Source organism: Molothrus aeneus, chromosome 3, assembly GCF_037042795.1.
Source record: "Molothrus aeneus isolate 106 chromosome 3, BPBGC_Maene_1.0, whole genome shotgun sequence".
Lineage (NCBI taxonomy): Eukaryota > Metazoa > Chordata > Aves > Passeriformes > Icteridae > Molothrus > Molothrus aeneus.
This window is the reverse complement of record NC_089648.1, coordinates 90,388,461-90,409,984: the sequence shown is the minus strand read 5'-3', so window position 1 is coordinate 90,409,984 and position 21,524 is coordinate 90,388,461. Positions and strand designations below refer to the sequence as shown.

At 37.1% G+C, this 21,524-nt stretch overlaps 1 protein-coding gene across 2 annotated transcripts in view; it reads right to left on the bottom strand.

Moving 5' to 3' along the window:
• ME1 (malic enzyme 1) overlaps positions 1-21,524 on the bottom strand; it is a 154,241-nt gene that overhangs the window by 53,717 nt on the left and 79,000 nt on the right. For both annotated transcript variants that reach the window (XM_066547375.1, XM_066547376.1), the window contains exon 6: positions 14,675-14,778. In XM_066547375.1, the coding sequence (XP_066403472.1) occupies positions 14,675-14,778 (104 nt within the window). The remainder of the gene's footprint in view (positions 1-14,674; positions 14,779-21,524) is intronic.

The window sequence follows — 21,524 nt, the reverse complement described above, 5'->3', positions numbered from 1 at the left end:
GCCATGAGAATCCACTCAATATCTCCAGCACTATTATTTTTAACTAAAAAACTAGGACTACAGCCAATTTTATACTTCTGGAATTATTATTGTTTTAGAAATTTATACATATTTACACACATATGTATCTTTTAAAATGTCTACATTTCCTAGCATTCCATGTAGACAACTAGGGCTTTAAATCTTCACAAAATTCAGCTAAAGAATCAAGTCCCCACCCATCTCTAAGTATTTGAAGTATAGATGTGTCCAAAATGCTTTCAGTTCTTTGCCATTAAAAATAAAAGGCACATTAAGATTTTGCAAATTCATAAATATTATATAATTTCTGGGATAATGACTTGGAGCAGTGATAAGAGACTGTCTCTAGGGATTCCTTCATGAACCTCCTGGCTGGAGGCATGGATAGTACTATGAAAATAGTTAAAACATTTAAATACAGTGAAGGAAACTCAGCTTATGCAGTCTGAGTCGTTGCACAATGGCTATGACGTACAAGCTAGTGCACAGCATAAAGACTATAATAACAATAATCCCCCACAGACAAACACTACAAATAACAGCCCTAGATGTCCATTTGGCAACTTCCACATGTTGTTTCTTACCCTTCAACAACCAAGGAAGGCTAGAAGCATCACAAGAGCCATCTGGCACTAGCCACATACCCAGAGGTGGGCTCTTAGATGTAGCAATCAACAGCTAAATTTTTTCAAGGCTTTGCTTGAGTCTCCAGCAAAAAATTCTCAAACCCTTCTAAGTCATGAGCAATAAATGCCATGACCTGAGCTCCAAAGGAATTTCTTCCCTGTGAGGATGAGTGACATTGTGGCTTTCGCTCCCTCCTACAAAAATCTCCTTGTCAGCTCTCAACTTTCATATCTAGTCCAAAAAAACCTCTTTCGCCCTTTTTTGTAGATTCAGAGTACTTTAAAGAAAGACTTTCTTAATACATCAAAGTGGTTTTAGATGCTGGAATCTCACATTTTTCCTGATATTCTTGCAGTGTTTACTTGATAGAATTTGAACACAGATCTAGTACATTTTGTTGTACACGACAGCCTTATCTTTTATGCCAAGAGACAAACAAATGGTTCTCCTAGAAGTACAGGGTATGCCCTAAGCAGGACTATCTGGAACATACCAGATCTCCAAAAAAGCCAAGTTTTCAAACTGCAGAACTACAAACAGATCACAGAATCCATATTTACTCTACCATTGAAGTCTCCTCAGCAAATTGTACAATCCAAAATGAAAAATATATACTTCTTTCAACATAGTCAAAGCTCACAGCAAACAGAATAGTTCCAGTTGAAAGAGACCTATAGGAATCATCTATTCTAAATAATCATCTATTCTATGATTACCTCAGGGCTAACCATAAGTCAAGGCATATTATTAAGGCCATTGCCCAAAAACATTGACATAATGTGCTTCTCTTTCCTCCAAGAGATGGCCAGAGAAATACAAAAAAGCTTGTTGGTGCAGAAGTAAGGCTGTGCAGAATTTAATGTTTATCTGGACCCCTCTAAACAGATTAGCTCTGCATGCCACTATTTGAACAAGCAGATCTAACTGGAAGAGACTGAGCAAGCTGTGAAAAAGGGGGTTGCATCCCCACCATTAAGACCAGATGGCTCTTACATGGAAAACAGGTGTGATCTTCACTGGAAAAGAACAGACCTACATTCAAAAAAGGGAAAAAAGGCATGTGGAGCAAGCCTTTCTCAAATACATTCCCATATATTTACAGTAAAACTCACTCATAACGACAATACACTTTTGACTGCAATTTTATGTTGCCGGATTAATCAAATAATACATATCATCTACAAAAATAGTCCCCAACTTTTCACTTTTTATTTTTGTTTAGTGATATACAACAGATTTGGAATTATACTAACAAAATGAATAGTAGTATAGGAGCAGTAGGGGACAGTAGGATACGTGGCGAAAGTTCGAAGTCTGTATTCAACACAGCTTTTTTTGGATATTTTGCAGAATTTAAATCATAAACAGATGTTTGTGGAAAGAAACTGTCTCCTCTTTCTTACATGCAATGTATTAATCACTCTAAAATAAGACTATAAAGATAGTATCTTGCTGAGTCCTTTGTACTTAGCAATGTTACTAAATACTTAATTTACATCCCATTTGGGACAAAGCTTTAGAAGCAAAATTTGAGATGCTTCAGTGATCTACAATAACAGTTATAAAAACTATTTAAGTATTTCTTATTTTGAGTGGGGACAGTGATAGCAAGGAAGTATTAATGAAGCTGAAAAGCAGCAGTTGTTGCTTATCATCTGTTTATCCCTTAATAAGGGCAGGGTGGGAACTGTGGTGTGCTATGACAGAACCAAGTGAGGAACCAAGGATGTGGGACATTCAGCAGCCAGCCAGAGCATGACAGACAGCAGAAGTTAGGAGATCATGAAACAAAGTCATTAAATAACCAAGACAATGTGTTTAGAAAACCTGACTTAGGACTGCAAATCAGCAGCCCAAGGGGATATAAAAGAGAGAACAGCTGTGACAAAGAAGGATTAGAGATAATTATAGGGTGGGAACAAAATTGGCTAAGAAAACAGGTAGGATTAGGACTGAACAAACCTATCCAGAGAGAAGTGGTGTTCATTTTCTCATTTACCGGTGAGGTAGGGTGCTGCCATGTTAAGCAAAAAACATCCAAGACACATCACACCAGACAAGGTAATTGTCTTTAAAAGCTTCTACTCCTGCCCCACCAAGGAAGGAAAAAAATTCAAACAGACCACAAATAATTGTGTCATGACATTCAAAATCTAACTGAGGTCTATACCATATTAGGGGGAAAAAAGTCATTCTGACATCAGCTGGTCTATCAGAGCTGCTTGAATCCACAAAATCTGGCAAATTACTTTTTTACTCTGGTTTTGGTTTTGGAGAGATTTTTCACATGCCTTCACTATTCTTAATCCACAGCATCACTGGGATAGAAGCTGCAGTGCTTTAGTGGTGGCGTAGTTCCCTCACTCATTATGGTCCTTGCAGCCAGGAACCTCAGTTTAGAGCAGAAAAGATACTGGTGGTCTCACACAGCACACACAAGAGGAAAGCATACAAAAAGAAGATACCAGATTTTTCTCAGCAGAGGATCATCTCTTATTACATGCTCTTTCTGAGGTTACAGCAGTCCTGCCTGCATTAGGAGTTTCAAGCTGACACCTCTGAGCAGCAGAACACTGGACTTTATTGACTAATAACTAAGCAAGAAAAATCAAATGTTAGCCTTATTAAAAATGAAGGAACTCAGTTTCCTGTAAATGTGACATTTAAGCAGTCTTCAACCACAGGCACAGTCTGAATCCCAGTGTCAGGTGCTGAAAGTGAAGAGTGTCCCTAGCTCAGATGGAAGTTAAGTCTATAGTTACTATGAAGTGCATAGCATTGGACAATGACAAAAGCAATCTGAGCCAGGTCTATTATGGTGCCATCTTTGCCGCTCAGAATTAGTTCATGGCACCCTCTTGCTTTATGACTGACAGGTGAGTATCATGCTAGCAATTGTTTTCCTGCACCCTACTTCTGCCAACAGTTAGGCCCTTCTCCTTTAAAAGCATTATACTACCAAAAATGGAGCAAAATTAAAACATTTTCTTTTCCAATTAAAATAATTACAATCAAAATGGAACTGCTTTCCATTCTAACCATTCTTATCTAAATGAGATACTTACTACTGTTTGTACTATACATCCACATTTGACTTCTAAAACTGAACACAGGAGTGGAGTTTGAGGCCTTTTTTAAAAAACACTTTCCTATGTGAAGAAGCAGAAGTTAGCCTTGGCCATCTCTCTTAGAATGATTCAACTGCTTCAAAGTCACTTCTGTAACCCAGGAGAAGAAATGCAATGAAAAAACTCCAACATCCTGGGCAGTTTAGTTAACATTCATTTTTCACTTGTAGGTTTTACCTTACAGAACAGACCATTTGTTTAAAAGTCTCTTCAAACTCTGATTTCATATTTATCACCTTGCTTAGTTTATGTCAATGCAGTTCAATTACATACCTGAAACCCCACTAAAACACCTACATGCAAAACAATAATTTCAAATACTTGGGCAGAGAACATTATTTAAAACCTCCATCAGCAACATTGCTGTGTTATCAGCCAAAAAAAGGTTACTTAGGTGAATTTTCCCATTTTTTCCAATCACAGCAGGATTCCTAACACAGAAAGAAGGCAAGACAACAAAAATGAGATGAAATTTGAAAACTGTGGCAGTATTTATTCAAGCTAAAACTTGTGGTTTAGTGGTTTTCTTTGGAGCACAGACTATGTTCTTTGTCAAAAATCTCTTTTGTCCCATATTCTATTAAGTGGTTCTTTGACATTACCTCTGCTCTGTGAGCCAAAACTGCTGCCAACAAGCCTCAACTGAGAAAAAAATAGCTCTGTTGACCTCATCAACTGTTTATATTCACATTAGCTCCTTGTTCTTGACCATCTAACCTCCTGCTCCCAAACACAGAGCAAAACAATTTGGTTTAGCACCTTATTCTGTCCTGCATACCTAGAGCTGTATGAAACAGCCACTTCCTTGTCTTCTCCATTAAATGGTTTTATACCAATAGGTGCAGTTACAAAATGTAAGAATTATGGAGTTTTTAATACAACCAAAACCCAGAGAAGCAGAATGATGGCTAACAGACTTCATCAAAGCAGCTCTGTCAATAGAGCTCAAAGGAGAAGGCATCTGGGACAAAAGCACAGCAGTGCCAGCTCTTACATCCAGAGACCAAGCTTTAGGAGTCGCCTGCCCAGCTGGAGGTGTCTGTTAATGCAATAGAGCAGCACAGCTGCAAGAGGCTGAGTAATTCAGGTAGAATGCTGGTTAAAAATGCACAGTGGATTCTACACACCATGATCTCCTCCTCGATTCTGGATTTTTTGCCAACAAGTCACTTAAGTGTCTTTAGGCTATGGGCTTGCAGCATTTGAAGGTGGTGCTGCGATTAAGTGAGGATGTGCAGCTGAATTTGACATCAGGATCATACCCAGTACTCCTCACATATATTATTTCAAAAATGGCCACCATGACTTTTAGTTAACAGCTACAGATGAGCAGCTGGTTCCCATTTTGAAATCTGATTTGGAAAATATACAAAACCAGCTGCACTCAGTTCTCTTATCCTGAAATATCGTTCTTTAAAAATATTTTCCATATATAATTTACAGCTTCTATACTTTTCTGGCAAAGAAAAGAAAACAAGTCCTTAGACTGTGTAGTCTAGCTTAAACTGAAAAATCACTTCTTTTATACAAATTTAGAGTAATTAAAGGATTTTATAAAGCATTTCTTTCTATCTGTTATGGCATTCTTAAATCAGCTTATAAATGTGAAGGATGAATTATTTAACTAACTGTTTTCCCCATATAACTTCAGTAGAATCGCTGCTGTCCTACAGCTGAAGAAATGTAGCATTCCAGAAGTCATACATGTGTTCATATTATAATTAATTTTTCAGAAGGCAAGACTGTAATCAAAGATTTTAATAAAAATTTGACAGTGTAAAAATATCTCTTGATGTCTGGATCATGATATCCTGCCAGAGAAACAGACTCCATAGGTTTTCAGGGCTGCCAAATGCAAAACCTCTAACAAGACAGGCTTTCTATTCTGCAGCACCTGAAAAAGGTTAGATAGTAGATAGATAGATAGATATGGTGCAGAACCAAAGTATATGTAAGAAAGTAGACACAAATATTATTGCTAAATTTGGAGATTCTCATAGTTGGCTAAAGCACATGAGATATGGGATTACTATGAGAATTGTAGAATTTCAGAGACTTGCACAAGTGCTTTCTGTTCTTACACATGGGACCACAAACACAGATGACATCTAGGCAAAAAATAAGCTGGTTAAACATTTACAAAGCATATACACTACCTTAAATTAAGACTAGATAAATTCTTTGTGGGAGCTTACAGCTTATTAAAAGAATACTGGTTTCCTCCTGTGGTTTTTCACTTCAGATTTGAAGACTCTTCCTTTACTAGTAACTATCAAAACATTTCAGTTTATCTAACAGACACAAATAAGCTTGCTCTTATTCATATGTTCTGTTGAAGGAAGAAGAACTCCTGTACAGAGTTTCTAGATCAGAGCTCTATTCCAAGAAAGAGCAAAGATCCCAAATAACTGTTCCACCAAGGTCTTTTAAAATAGGGAGAGAGAAAAAAAATTACTTATAGCAGTAGAAATGAATCACAAAGCAATTATAATAAAATTAAATGTATACATCTTTTAACTAAGTATTTCAGAAATAGTATAATCTATGGTTCTGTGATTCTAGAAAGAAGGTTTTACTTTTTCTAGCAGTACTTAACTCCATTTTTATTAAATTCTGCATAGTTTATTTTGAAAAATCCCTGCCAGCAATCTCTTTCCAGTAGCCATTTAGGCTTACTACAGATCAGCAAGTAGACAAACAATTAACTTTGATGATAAAATCCACCAAATTTTAGTGGAGTACTGGAATGTACTTCACTAATTATTCTCTCACTGTTTCAAAAGTAAAATGTTCGACAGCTTTCTGGTTTTGTACAAAGTTAGATCCCATTTTTAAAAGGAGAAATGACATGGTGTCAGAGATAAAACAGTAAAGACTTTTCTTCTGCAGGAGCCAATGCAGGGAGAGCAGTAGAAATTCTTTCCACCACATTATGAGGAAAATCTAAAAAATAAGGGATTAAGAAAAAAGCATCTTCAAATCACTCATACCCCAGTCTAGTTTTCAAAATGTGTCCCTTTTTTCTCTCGTATACACTTCCAGTTCTATAAAGGATGACCTACCAGATGACTATTATCTGTTTCTGGGGATACAATCAGTTCCTTTGGAACTCCAAAATCTAGTTATTAAAATAAATTCCCTTACACAACTGCGAAGAACTTTTATGATTTTGCAATTAAGCAAACACATTAGCTTAACAGATAACATGATTTATTCAGAAGTTGTTAGCACTGGCAGCACTGTTGAGTGTCTGTAAAGTGTCAGTTGACTGCACTTACATATGGTAGTGGGCTTGAAGTGTCATATTGCATTTTTCAGCCATGGGTAATATTTTTTACAGTGGTTTATAAACACCAGTGACTGCTAATGCAAAAATAAGATGTGAATCTGGAAATTCCAAAAAGGGTAAAAAATTCTGTGGATACCAAATACTGTCTCCTTACCTCTAGATTAAAAAACAACAATGAATCCGTGAAATGAATCAATTGTATGATGTTGCAATTAAGAGCATCAGTCTTTAGCTCCCTTCAATTAAGCAAGGTCTCAGTTTGCTTTATTGGCATGAAATTGGTATAAAGAGACTGCAGGGACAGGAGGAGAGAGGCAGTTCCCAGCATTCAACTGATAATGTACACAACTGCAGAATTCAGCTCTGGAATGCTTTTGAATCCCAGTCCCAAAATCCTGGCAAAGAGTTCATATGACAAGGCTTGCACAGCTGAAACACTAACACAGCCATAACCTCAGTATACAGTTAAATACTTGCATTTCACAAGTCAGCATTTAAATCCATATTTAAGCACCAAAAGAGAAATATCCTGATTGTCAGAAGTGCTGTTTGTCCACACTTCAGTACACTATACAGCTAGGCAAGGACATATGGATTACTGCTAGAATTGTAGGATGGCCAGGGAAGTCACTAAAGTTCCCACTGCAAATTTCCTAGGAAGACTAAAAAAAAAGTGGTTGAGTCTAGCAAGGGCCCTGTCTTGCAACAATCTCAAGGAGCATGGATAATTAAATTCTGGGAAAACACTCATTTGTCTAATCTGGGCCTATAGCTCTTTGGCTAATGTCACTCAATTTTTAATACAGTGATGACAACACTTTAAATAAAATAATACTTGGGTATGGAAATACCTAAACTTCAGTTCTAAGACAGATCCATGAAGATCCATGGCAATATATCTAGTCTCTCATGGTATATTTTATTTAAAAAGGATACAACTACAATGCAAAATAATATAAAAATGCAGCTATACAGCAATTTGCAAGTGCCTGACACACAGAACACTGAGTCATGATGGCTTATTGCTAAACCAGACAGTGACAAAACAAGTCAGTAACAACCAAATGATGAATAGGTTATGTCAGTGGTATTTATTAATGGCTTACTATTTGTAGGCAGCCAGGCAGCAGAGGCACGCATGGGCATGAGCTGATCCACTGCCATGGACCAGAAATCTCAGCAGCAACAGTTTGGGTGGTATACTCTGAATAAAGCACAGCAATGTTGTTCTCTGCTAGAGGTAAAGGACAAAGAGAGATGAAGCACTGAGGTACTCAAATCCAATTAGCCAGACCATCAGTGACTGAAAGTTTTCCTGAGAGCTGAAATATAGGTAGAAATACTTCTTGACTTCTAGTGGGAAAGAGACAGAGCTGGAATAAAAGGGAGAGATAATTTACTGCATTCTGATGTGAACTGAAGCCAAACTTTTGATATTTAACTTTACTAGAGTTTCCAAAAGGGGAAAAAAATAAAAGAAAAAGGAAAAAAAACCCGAAACTGCTGCTTCTGACAGCCTGGAAAACTACTGTACTTCCGTAACAACAATATAAACCTTGTTAAAATATTACACTCACACGAATTATTCAAATAAATCAACATTCACTCCATTTACAATACAGTGCACCAGCTAACTTCTGTTGGGAATGCTGCCCACCATTTGCTGGAGCTATAAAAGATGAAGGAAAGTAACTGAGATTATCCAGGCCTTTTCCATTTGAAAAATCCCTTTCTAAAATAGTTTGGAGAAGAAAGGACTAGGAACAGCATGTTCTACACTTCTTGAGTTTTGAATGGCTGAAGCAAGTCTGGGACATAATTAAGCATTATTAGAATACATAAATACATCCAATTTGAGCTGCAGATGCAGTTTTGGTACAAGAGGCATATTCAAAATACTAAAATATTCCCCCACTTGCTCTATCTTATCTCAAAACCCAAAACAACAGCTTTCCCTCTCAGTACCATGCTTGAGGATTTTGGTACTTTTTGTTTTCTTTAAAGCATGAATGAGGTTTTATTTCTTCAAGGCTCCTCTGCTAATCTTTGCTAAGAATTTCTCTTAAGGTCTTGCATCACAAGCAATAATAGGTTTCTCTCTGCAAATAAACTTGATGTGATTAGGTTCTGTCTATTCTGCTATGATTTTGCTTCACTGACAGACTCACTTTTCCTTATACTACTTACTGCATCCAAAAAGTCTGCACAGCATATATTTGTAACATTTCCAGCAACCATATATGATTTAACCACCAAATGAACCAACAGGAAAGGGAAGAAGGATACAAGGCACTAAATAACAAAACCAAACCAACCAATCAACCAACCAAAAAATTGCTTGCCTACATTCTTTGCATTTATAAAGATATTCATGCTAGGAGTGAATTAATTAACCTCCTCCCCCTTACACAACAGAACACACAAAAGCAGATGTTTTCTACCAAGTCTTCTTTCCTCCATGTCAGAGCTCCCTGGATCTGGCAACTGAAGGAGTGCCAAATGTGCACACAGGCATCCCATCTCAAGAAACACAGTGCAGTTAGTTCACTCCTCTTTTCTCCCTACACAGGCAGGTGAGGACAATTCCAAGCAGGGTATCCCACTAAGCACCGCAGCCTGGGGAAGGATTCAGGGTTCCTTAACAACCTTCCTAGAGACAGCATCATCTGTTGACAATTTAAATGTTGCAAGTGGAATCAGTTACAAGTCATCATGGTTAATCACAAGATTAGAAGATTCTCCTCAGGCAAACCATCACAGTTGCTTGAGCTATTATAATAAAATATAAATTCTGATTATGAAACTGTTTGAGTTTTCCTCTTCCACTGTCCATTATCCAAAGAAACAGATCCTCACTTAAAACCACAATGTAAAAATACGTGGTTTTTTTTTTTTTTTCCAAGAGCCTTTTTTAATAGTCAAACAAGCTAAGGAGCCTTCTAAAAGGTCTTATCTCATGAGTATAAAAAACTCCACCTGGGAGTCTAGGTGGGCAAGGAAGCCTGGACCCAGGTAGTTTCAGGAAGAACACAAACCCATCAATGACTGGAAATGAACCTCAGATGTAAGCACAGGAAGGAACTGAGGGTAGGTTCAGAGAACAACTGTAGCTGTAGCCAAGGCAGCCTACAGGCTACTGCCAAAGGACCCACCTTTCTCATATCCTGCTGTCCACAGTGATCCTCATTAGGAACTTAATATTCACTGCATGGTGGAAGGAGCAGGTAGTCATAGATTTGAAAAATTGCTTCAAAGGGCCTAATTCCCAATAAGGGAAAAAATCTCTATACAGAAGGATCTTCGCTAAGTCTGCCATAGGAGGGAGTTGTTGCAGCAGCATTTCTTCTGCACACTTTCTGACAGCCTCTTTAGCTTGATCAATATGGGAACATAGAGGCACAATGTAAGTCTTGGTCTTGCACCACTAAAGTGCAAAAGAGGACAGAGGCACCAATGCTCCCACAACCTGTGCTTGGACAGGTGAGAATGACTGTGTGGTCCAACCACTCCCTTAATGATGCATACCTATATGCACCTTTTAAGTTGACTTCTTGCCAGTACATTCTCTTGCCAAAAGTAAAGACTGTATGAATTAATTAATTTAGTCACAAATTGAACTATATTCTAATGTAATCTACTAAATGAAAACAGCTATTAAAATATTTTTCTATTTTGATTTTGTGGATATATTGCTTTTACAGTTGTTCTCAAAGTTAGCTAAACCATATTTACCATAAAACATTGCTTTAAAGTAGTACATGAAGTGAAATGAAATACTGCTACGATCTGTGAATAATGTAATCAGGCAAATGAGGAATAATGACTACATCATGGTAATTTAGGATGGAACACAGTGAATTACAATTGTCAGCAGTTTGGTTTATAGCTCACAAACTTGAGAAAAGCACAGCATATAAAAAGAGTGGGGAAGGATTTAATCAAAATATCATTACAGAAGAGAATGTAAACGACACATGGCATTACTTTTCAAGGGTCCACGACTATTATTTGTATCTTGAAGTGTAACTGAAAACTTACCATCACACACCACAGAAAGATAACTTCAGTGATACAGGGCTGCTCATACACATCACAAATCCACAAGGTTTACCTCATAACAGTGGAATAATTCCATCTAAATCTTTGGGGTTGTGGTAGATAGGCAAGGAAATAATCTATGGAAAATCCCCCAGATTCTTTCCATTTTCTAAGTTTCCTATCTGTTCATAGGCCAGAGGTGCAAGTCAGTATTTTCCCTGCCTACTATAATGACTTCTATTGGGGATGATCTGAAGCAGAAAGCAAGCTGGTAGGATGCTGTTCTTCACTTCTCTGACATTCTGTTGAGGGGTTCAGGGTCGCATTATCTTTACCAGATTTGTGAAAATTAAATATGCTTTGAAATGGGGAAAAAAATTCCATACTCTTTAAATCTCCTCCTTGCATTAGACAAGGAAATTCAAGTCCCTGTTATTGAAAAGATGCTTTTTTCCTCTCCTTTCATTTCTTGTTCCATCTCCATTCTACATATTTTCCCCTCAAGCATTTCCATAATCCTTTCACTGCTGTACATGAATACCTCTTGGCCACTGATATATTTCTCTTTGCATCATCACAGTTGAGCAGAAAAGAAACAGGAACTGGAATAAAAAGAGAGTTATTTTCTCTGGTTACACATGAAAGTTTGGTGGATCAATCCCAGCTACCAAAGTGTTGTTTAGCAATCCCTCCATTCAAAGTTTCCTCTGTAAACATAGATATTTAAAAACAACTTGTCATTTGGAAAAACTTACTTGTCTGTATAAAATGTTTTATGACCCATTTCTGCACAGGGCAGAAACTTAACAAATGTGTCTGAATTCCAGTTGGTATTATGTTCTTCACTGATGAAGACAACTGTCCGTCTTTTTCTCCTGTCATAAAATATTCCTTCCACTTAGAATATTCTTGTTCCTCTAAATTATTGCACTGACACAAAAGCAAGAACCACCTGGTAATGCCCAGAGAAATTATAGTACCTGCCCTCAGAGAGGGTAGCTGCTGGCACTGGTAATAAATAAATAAACAAACAGATAAATGTATACATATGTAAATAAATAAAAGCTGTTCACTGGATTTTTGTCACCAGAAATCCAGATACTTTCCATATGTTCCTGCCTTCCCTCATGTGGGAAAAATCATAATGTACTAGTTCCATTCTGCCATGATAGCACACTGGATACTGTACCAAAATCTTTAAGTAATGATTAGCTTAAGTTTAGGGTTTGTTGGTTTGGGGTTTTCTTTTCTTTTAATCCTGACTCTTTCATAAATAATTTTGTTTCATAAGTGGAACTTTTTTTAGAGTGAATATAAGCAGAAGCTGAGAAGAAGAAAGTATTGCAGTTGATGAAACTATACCTTTATATGAAGCACTTTCTTTATTATGCCATTCATTGTATAAAGGTGACATTTCAACACGCAACACTATAAATTATGCTGCATAAAAATTTATAAATTTAAAAAAAATTAATATTTTCAAAATTTAACAATCATTCAAGATGACATCTAGGAAAATTCCCTGGAAGCCAATAAAAAGGGCCTAATTCTAACTGTACAGAGCGCACCGCCCTGTACTGCTGCCCACTCCTTCTTGCTCCCAGGCAATGCTGCTAAAACCTGGCTCTCACTTCTCTTAGCATTTGGCCTCTCTGGAGCATTATGAAGGTGAAAAAGATCTAAAAGAGGTAATTCACATAGCTTTCCAACTTGAAAATATCTGTCATCACCCTGTCTTTAATTTAGACTTATTAAAAATACGTGACAGCCCTGTGCTTTATACTATTCATGATTATGTATGTCTTGGAGATGTACTGAAAACACCATGACAGCAGATTTCACCAGAATTTATCCCATTCCCAGAACTGATTAGGCAGTGCTAAATAAGAAAGCTTCTTTTGGAGCACCATGGCAATAACTAACAATAAATATGACTAACATAAAATTTAACAGACCAAACATGCATCTAAGATTAGCAAAGCAAATACTCAGTGAAACAGACAGCAGAAGGCTAAGAAAAGTGAAAAGAGGAAAAACATAATAGAAACTTTCATAAGGAAAAAATAACTATCATGTAACCAAAGTATACAATTACCTAGATCACCACAACGTTTGTAAAGGAAATCATGACCTGCATGTTTAACAGTCAGACCTGCTGTGCCAGAATCAGCTGTAAGCGCTAAGTCTGCCAGCAGCACTTTAAACACAAATCTGGATTTAAGGAAATGTAAAATTATTGAGCAATTGGACTCAATTTTTATTTAACTACATCACTTTTCCCTTCAACTTAGTAAATGGGTATCATAATGAATGTAGGTGTCACACTACAGGCAAAACAATTCACAAGTAAACCACGCAAAGTTGGAATTACAATTTTTAAGTGCTGCACTTCAAACACGAACTTCAACCACTGCTGACCATGACAGATTTAGCTGAGAACAAAATGATCTTTCAGAAGGTCAAGCAAACACAAATTGCTCAAAATTGCTCAAAATTACAGAGCTTTAAAGATGTTTAAGTAACAAACACATGTCAACCAGACCTTCAAACATTACTGAGATAATCTTCTGCTTGACTCTGATTATTTCCTTTAGTATCAAGAACAGTGGCTCATTTTAAAGAAAGGGCAAGTTAGAGAATGCATTATGTTAGAGATTCTCAAAAAACAGACCACAGAGCAATTTCTAATGCTCTGAACATTCTTTTAGGGAGGTTACTCTATTAGAAAGGTTCACCAATGTTATCTGCAGTGTTTTTCAGCAGAGTAGCAAACATACAACAGGACAGTCACACCAGCAACTTCCATAGGAAGATTATGAACAAGGGAGTGGCAGTGGGGATGATGGGGAAAAGCGTAGGTAGTACATGAAAGAATATGGGTTTCAGGCACAGAAATTAATACCACTTTTTGGCCAAGTTTCTTTTACACAGCAACCAAGGCAGAAAGAAGTTATGTATACCTAGATAAGGTCTCTCATGCAGATGGGGCACAAGGCAAGACTGAGGAGCTGGAAAGTATTTCCAGGTTCCACAGCTCAGCCTCACCTTTGGGAGGCAGATGGAGAAAACACATTCCACTAAGGATCCTGGCAACTGAGCTATTTTAGATATACACATTGAATGCAGAGCTAGAACTCAAAATACTTTAACAAACAAGGAAACTATGAGCAAATGTGTTATTTGACATGCAAGGAGAACTATTTTATGCATCACAGTCTAATAATAAATTTAACTACTTTCTGTATATGAAAAGAAAAGCAGTGAAAGATCAGACTTGGTACCAATACCATGACGTTTAAAATTAAACACTGAAAATCTAAATCTTGAAAATGAAGTTTGAAAAACTAGTTATATCCAGATGAATTTTGTTGCTCATACAAGTCAAGAAACTGCAATATTGAAGGTAAATACCTAAGGCAGTTATAAACTCAAAAAATTCTATGCTCAAAATAAAAATTATCCGGAACCTAACCTAACCCTGTTGTCTTTTCATAAGCTACTGACCTTTATTTCTCTCAAGATGAAGTTCACAGTGGAATTCATCAATAAGTAGCACAGATATATCACTTACCTTTCAGTCACAGCTTCCATGAATTCATCAAGAAGATCATCGTAGGCTTGACCTCTAATTCTCTTGTGTCTCAGCCCAATATACAAAGGATCTTTCAGCAATGCCTGTTGGAAAAAAAAAGTTTGAAATATTACATGAGCAAGTTACAATACTACACTCTTAGTTAATAAGAAAGGGACAAAAATAGAGTGTTTGAGGATTAACCCAAGCATATGAAGAACATATCAATTTATCCACCCCTACATTAAGACCAAAGAAACATAAAGAGATTAAAGAAACACCCTTTTGTATCAAGGAAAAGGGATACCCTAATCTCAAAGGAAGTGTATAGTTTCCAAGTAAAAAAGTAAAGTTTACCCTGAAATGTCAGGTTTCAAAAGTATCTTTTAAAGTTTTAGTAATTTTCTATTTTTCTTTTATATCCTGAAAGTGCTCTGACCTTTAAAAAAAGCCATTTTCCTTAATTTTAGCATAATGTTTCACAAATCTCTCCCAGAGTGCATCATTTCAACTGTGTTGATGAGCTGATATTCAGAAAATGTGCAGTTTTCTAAAATTTAATATGCCAAAACATAACCAACCCATTCCCTTTTCCTTCCAAGCTTATTAGATTATCAGTTTATATTCTAGAATTCTTAATTTCAGCTATCAATGTTCCATCAGTTGGATATGATTTCTGAATTTGTCTATGCTTAGATCTTGTACTTCTTTCTTTAGCTATATGATCCATACTTCCATAAAAACACTAAGGCTGTATCACTCCATGTCTTCACTACTAGAAGGTTTGATGTATTTCCAAATTATAACTTGCAAATTACTAAATTTATACTTCCCCACAACAAGTGTCACACTTCCACTGGCTTTCCCAGGAACTCAGGTATAAAGACACTCTTTGTTATTATTTCTCACATGCCTCTGAAAACAAATAAGCTAATTTCCCCATTGTCTATAGTGTGCAATCCTCCCACACATGCCCAAACAGCTTGCAGAATAACTCAGAAGCTAGCAAAACATTTTTCATCCAAAAACAATTCGTAAACTCAACAGGGTGGCAGAAATTTTTTGTACATCAGCTTCAACTAGAAAAACATTGTAAAGAAAAATACAGACCAACTTGTCTTCCAAGTGAGAGTCTTCAGAATGCAAAATTAAGCAAAAAGTCTGGAAAGTTTTCTCTTCCTGACCCAGACTGGGAATCAGAAATCTGATTTCTGAATTTTAGAGAAGGGCCTAAATTCCCACCCCAGCTTTGTTTTAAATTGTAAAACTGAAAAAAAAAATCCTCTGGGTCACAGGCCCTTGTTAAAGAATGATTTGAATCAGTATGGAACTTAAAATCTTTGGTGGCATTCTGCTTCCCCAGGAGTTCCTGATACAGACCTATAGACAGAGATGTTTGTATCTCCCTCACATTTCTCCCCACCTCCACAAATATGTCAAGAAATAAGATTAGAATCTTTTAAAAAAATCAAGCAGGTATTAAAGCTGAATTTTCTTGCTAAATTAATCACCATTTCAGAGCAATTTTTAATACATTACTTACAGCCATTCAGAAGTTGTTAGTTCAGCTTTTTGAAGTGAAACACAAAGCTCAAAATTAAAATTACTTTGTAAGTGAAGGTGACATTATTACACTGTAAATATTTCATTTATTCCCTTCACCAACACACTGTAGCATTCATGTCTAAGTAGCACATTTTTTCAGAAATAATTTTGCCTGTGTATTCACATTATGCTAAATATTCTAGCAGCAAAATCAAAGTAATAATTCTGTACCTACTCTAGATGCTGCAGGAAAAACTGGCAAGAGTTTGATCTAATATTTGTCAATGTAATTTTCCCTTTTGTATAGTCTTCTTGTTTTGATATAATCACTTCAAACTTTATAGTCAAGAACTATTTCTGAAATTCTTTTTTCATTTCCATTTTAAGTTTTTCTAGTTATTAAAAATTATCTCAAGAAAACTTGAAAAATCAAGGATAAATTTATGTATCTGGAGGATGAATTTGCACAAAGTGCAAATTAACTTTTTAACAACTGGAAATCTTCAGGCAATTTTGGAGAGCCCATATGAGTTGTCTAACACTTCTCACCAGATTGAGCACACAAGGTGGGAAAGAAGAACAGCCAAGCTCAGAAGCCTCTGTCAGGAACATCATGGTAGGACACAGAAGCAGCAATCTCACCTCTAAAATCCCATTGCTGCAGTTTTCCATGCCCGTAGGCTTCTGCTATTCCATGTCCTGTGCATGGATACCGCATGTTCCACTGTCCAATTCAGAGTAAATAACTTAATCCCTTTCCAACTCTCCTAATTTTCTTCCTAAACTGATTTGCTCTTTTTGAAGAGCTTCCACAAGCTTTTTATTAAGCAATGCCTGTTTTCTCATTTTATAAAACAATGCTCAAAGTGAAAACCAAATCTTTGGTTCCTTTATTTTTTAAATTCTGAAGACATGTTTCTAAAACACTTTGCAGCCAGATTGAACCAGTCTAATTCCTTCAAGAAGGCAGTTTAGATGGGCAGTGATTCTGTGAAAGTTCAAGAGAAACAGGCATCACATTATTCTGTTCAAAAAGTGCTAAATCAGCCTTTAAACATACATAGGCTCCTACACTCCTTTTGCTACTTCTGCATTTTTCATATCTGTGAGCATTCACCTATCTTTGATGCTGAAATTTAATGTGAAATATTTAAAAGAATTATTACAGTGTTTCTGGAGTGTTTATAAACCTCTAGCCTGGGAAGTCTCACAAGCAGAGACAATTAATTCAGGGACACATCTCTGATGAAAAGCTTGGCCTGCTATATACTCACAGTTCAGAATTCCTTTACAGCTCAGTGCATTCTGCTTAACAAACGTTACAGTTTGACATGAAATAGCCCCAAAAAGTTCCTTTATGGTCCTGTTTGGAACAACGTATGAAGAAACCCGTGGCGGACACGAAAGAATGAAACATTCAGCAAGTGAAAAGAACAGTGGTCACGTCTGCGCCCTGAGTGGCAAACCATTGTGGAGCCGCTCCCTTTCCAAAGGCCGCTGAAGAATGAAAAAGCTGCTTAAGCACATTATCCCCTTATTCAGGTCAACACCATGCAAACCAGGACCGTGGTGCTTGTTTTTTTTGGAGGGTTCACACATCTTGAGAGATTAACATTTGCTACCAACTATTTCATGGCTTTCAAAACAGATTACAAAAAAAAAAAAAGTTCCATCATACAATCGAGTATGTCAAACTGACATGATGATTAGGTACTTTTCCTCAATGACTTGGGTTTCTTTTGTTACCTAGCTTGTTGTCAAAGCTTAAACTTTGGTTTGTTGTTTTGGAAATCAAATCTCTCTCAAAACATAACTCTCCTTTTCCCAGGTTAGTTGGTTTGTTATACATATCACATGATACTGAAAAAGTTGATGCCAGCTTATTTTTAGACATGTTTATTCAAAGACTAAAAAAAGTTCTGAAACATTTAGGTTTACCAATATGGTACATTCAAGCTTTAACAGAAATAGTGTTTTCTAAGAATAAAGGGTTTTTTTAAAGTTCTGGTAGTGGTAGTGGAAATATCAGGTAGATCTATTTAGAATTAGCTGTGCAAAATAACAAGTTCTTTGAAGCACCACCCGAGCACATTAAAACTGTAATGACCTTCAGGGGTTTTAAGAAAATCATTTATGCCATCTTACTTAAAGAGATCAGCAAACCATCAAAGTTCAAGCAAGGCTGAGCTGTGCACCTGGCTCTAATTTAGCTACAAAAGCCAAGACAGTGAGAAACAGAAAACTGCACGCTTAAATATTTCATCAGTTGAGCACAAACACACTGAAATGTCATTTATTCCCAAACTTGGCACTGAGATGTTTCTTTGGAACAAATACATACTTCAGTGAACGGCTTCATGGAAAATTGTAGGGGAACATCTGCAAGACCCGAAGCCCTTCCACTGACAAAGATGGAGCAGGCATAGTTCAGAACCAATCAGTGCTGTGTAGACAGTGTTTGGTGTATGGTAATGCTTCAGAGTAGCATAACCCCACGCCATTAAAATGCCAAAACCCTCCAGCAGCTCTACAGTGGGAAATTATTTGCATTAGAGTCACAATCACAGAGCTAAAAGAATTGTATTTGTATGGGACATCTGAAGCTTTGGGACAAAGACATGCCACATGCCAGAAATTAAACACATTTCAGAGCATGATTCATCTAACAGGGCACACAGTTACCAAAAACACCAGGGGGAGGCTGCTGCTTTTTCAAGTCTTAAAATTTTCTTACATTAATACATTCTAAATTCTTTCTGTAACTTTCTTGTCTCAGTTTTAACAGGTTGGGGAAGGGCTGGTGAGCAAAGGAGGGTTTCTGCTCTCCAGGAAAGTTGCATATTCCAAACTTCTATTTTTATTCCACAAGATTGAAATTTCACTTGATGTGAAACTTTTTCCAATAAAAACAGTTAGCTGGTTAGGAACATGCCAATGTTTTGGACTTAACTTCAAGCTTCCATCAATACTCATCACCCAGTAATCAATCTGCATTCATTTAAACTTTCAGCTTGGAAGCACTAACATGCTGAATCACAATTTTCTATCCTTCAAGAACTGCTTATGGCTGCAAAGTGTTTTTCACAGCATTAAAAAGTGTGTAAGATTTCAACTTATAGTAGACTAGAAGGCCTTTCTTTTCTTTGAATATGCTTGTTTTGAAGCCTGAAATACAGGATGATGACCTTAATATGTGTAACAAATTCTGTATTTCCAAAATGCTAAGTGAACTTTGGATGAGTTGAATGCTAGTAATTGGGTTTGAGGGTGTAGAATACTTTGCAAAAATAAGTTGCATAATCAAAGAATCTAAAATTTTTTCTGAGATTTTGTTTTCTTTGAATTACACTAGCCATATGACATACTCACTAAGAAATCACGGCCCCTCCTATTTAAACCTTTATCAGACCAGTCCTTTATCAACACATTTGCAAATGTTAGCAAGGGGCTTCTTGCACAAGAATAAAAGGAGCCTTACTCTGTTTCTCCCTAAAAGAAGGAGATCTCATCTTTGGGAATCTCAGCTAATACTTTATGTAGACATCTCCAAAACAGGTACTGGCACACAGAGCAGCAGCTCTCTTTGTCCCTCCATTTCCTCCATGGGCTCCTCCATAGGACAGGATGTCACAAAAGATCCCAACATCGAATGCCAAAAATTGGTATTCTATGGTAAATTGGTAAAATGGGTCATTCTAGCTATAAAAAAAAGGAGAAAAAACCCCATACACCAGACATGAGTTTTAACAGTTGATCCCAGCTGTGCTCACCTTACCAAAACCAAGCAGCTGCCAGTTCTTTAGATACAAAGATATGGCCATACTATAATTACTATTTTCCCACCTGTAAGCCTAAAAACATCACTGAAAATTGTCCCTTGTCTGGTCAGACAAAATTCTAGACCTTCAATAGTTAAGTGTTTAAAAGATAATACATTCATAGTGCTCCTTTGTAATCAATCTTGAATGCAGTGCTTGAAAGGAATGACTTCTATGGAATAAAGTTATTAGCAAAGAGTATTATGATTTTTTGAGACAGTTCAAAATATTAAAACTTACTAAAACTCTGGTGAAGCAATATCCTGATGTAACAGAAAAGTAGTTATGGTGTTTAAAAATTCTGCTTAAAAGAATTTAAGGTTGTGGTAAAAAAATACAGAGAATATATTCTCTTTCATATATGTATAATGACACTACAGATTTGCAAACCCAGACTAGACATTTGAAATTATTTCTCCTTAAAGACAGGCTTCATTTATTAAGCCAAACTTGTTATTTAATTTCATAAAGTTATTAAAGTGTCAATGTGACCTTTACAACCTGTGCTTGCTTCTGCTCAGGGAGTTTACTCATTTCTAAGCTGAAGAGAAATTACCAGTTGTAGCTTCTATGCTCACTGAACCTTGTCGCTTATATTCCAGTGATTTCCCACGCATGCAGACAGCCTTGCCCAGCTGAAAAACTGTCAGCTCCAGCAAACTTTAACAACAAAATAAAAATCCCTCTAATGGCTGGAAAGAATGCCTCATGAAGGAATCTTGTAACACGCTATGAAATTACCACAGCCCACCCCAAGCAGGACTGCACAAAGCCAGGCTGCGCCAAGGACATTCTGTGGGATGTTTCCGGCGCATGTCTGTGGCACTGAATAAAGGCCCCAGTGTGCGAGGGCTGGGGGCACACCGTGGCTGCGTGCCCAGGGGCACAAGCCTCCAGCCCCCTCGCACGGCACCATCTGCCTGCCTCCCCCCATCCCGTGCCATGGCTACCACAAGGGCTCTTCCAGGAAGTCAAACACATTCCCGAGAGTGAGCACGCAAAGCTGAAGGAGCACCCAGCCCCCTGAGGGTAACATTTACAAACATACCTTAGATACACCGCATGTGAGCCCTCATTAGCAAGGGAGCACCAAGTGCAAAATCCAAAGACAGAAAGTTGCAGCAGCAAGGGGCAACATGCATTTGATTTTTCAGGTTTTTCAAGGGACTGCTGTCTCTTCCAAGTCAGACAATGCATTTGTGTTTGGGGCATGACTCACTTGTGTGCACGAGTCAGTTTGTGGAACCAAGTGATAGATGAAGAGCTCAAGGGCTGTTGATGGCCCAGTGGCAGAGGAGTGTTGCTTTCTAGTGTGAGTCTCTACATTCACCTGAGTCACTCTCATAGCTGAACTCCAAAATGCTGGGAATGATAAAACATTTTATAGAAATTATACTTTTATAGAAATTTTCTCTTATGATTTTTAGGTGTAATTCAAGATTTCTGAGCTTGAAACATACAGCTGTTTACAGCCAGTGGTCCATTAA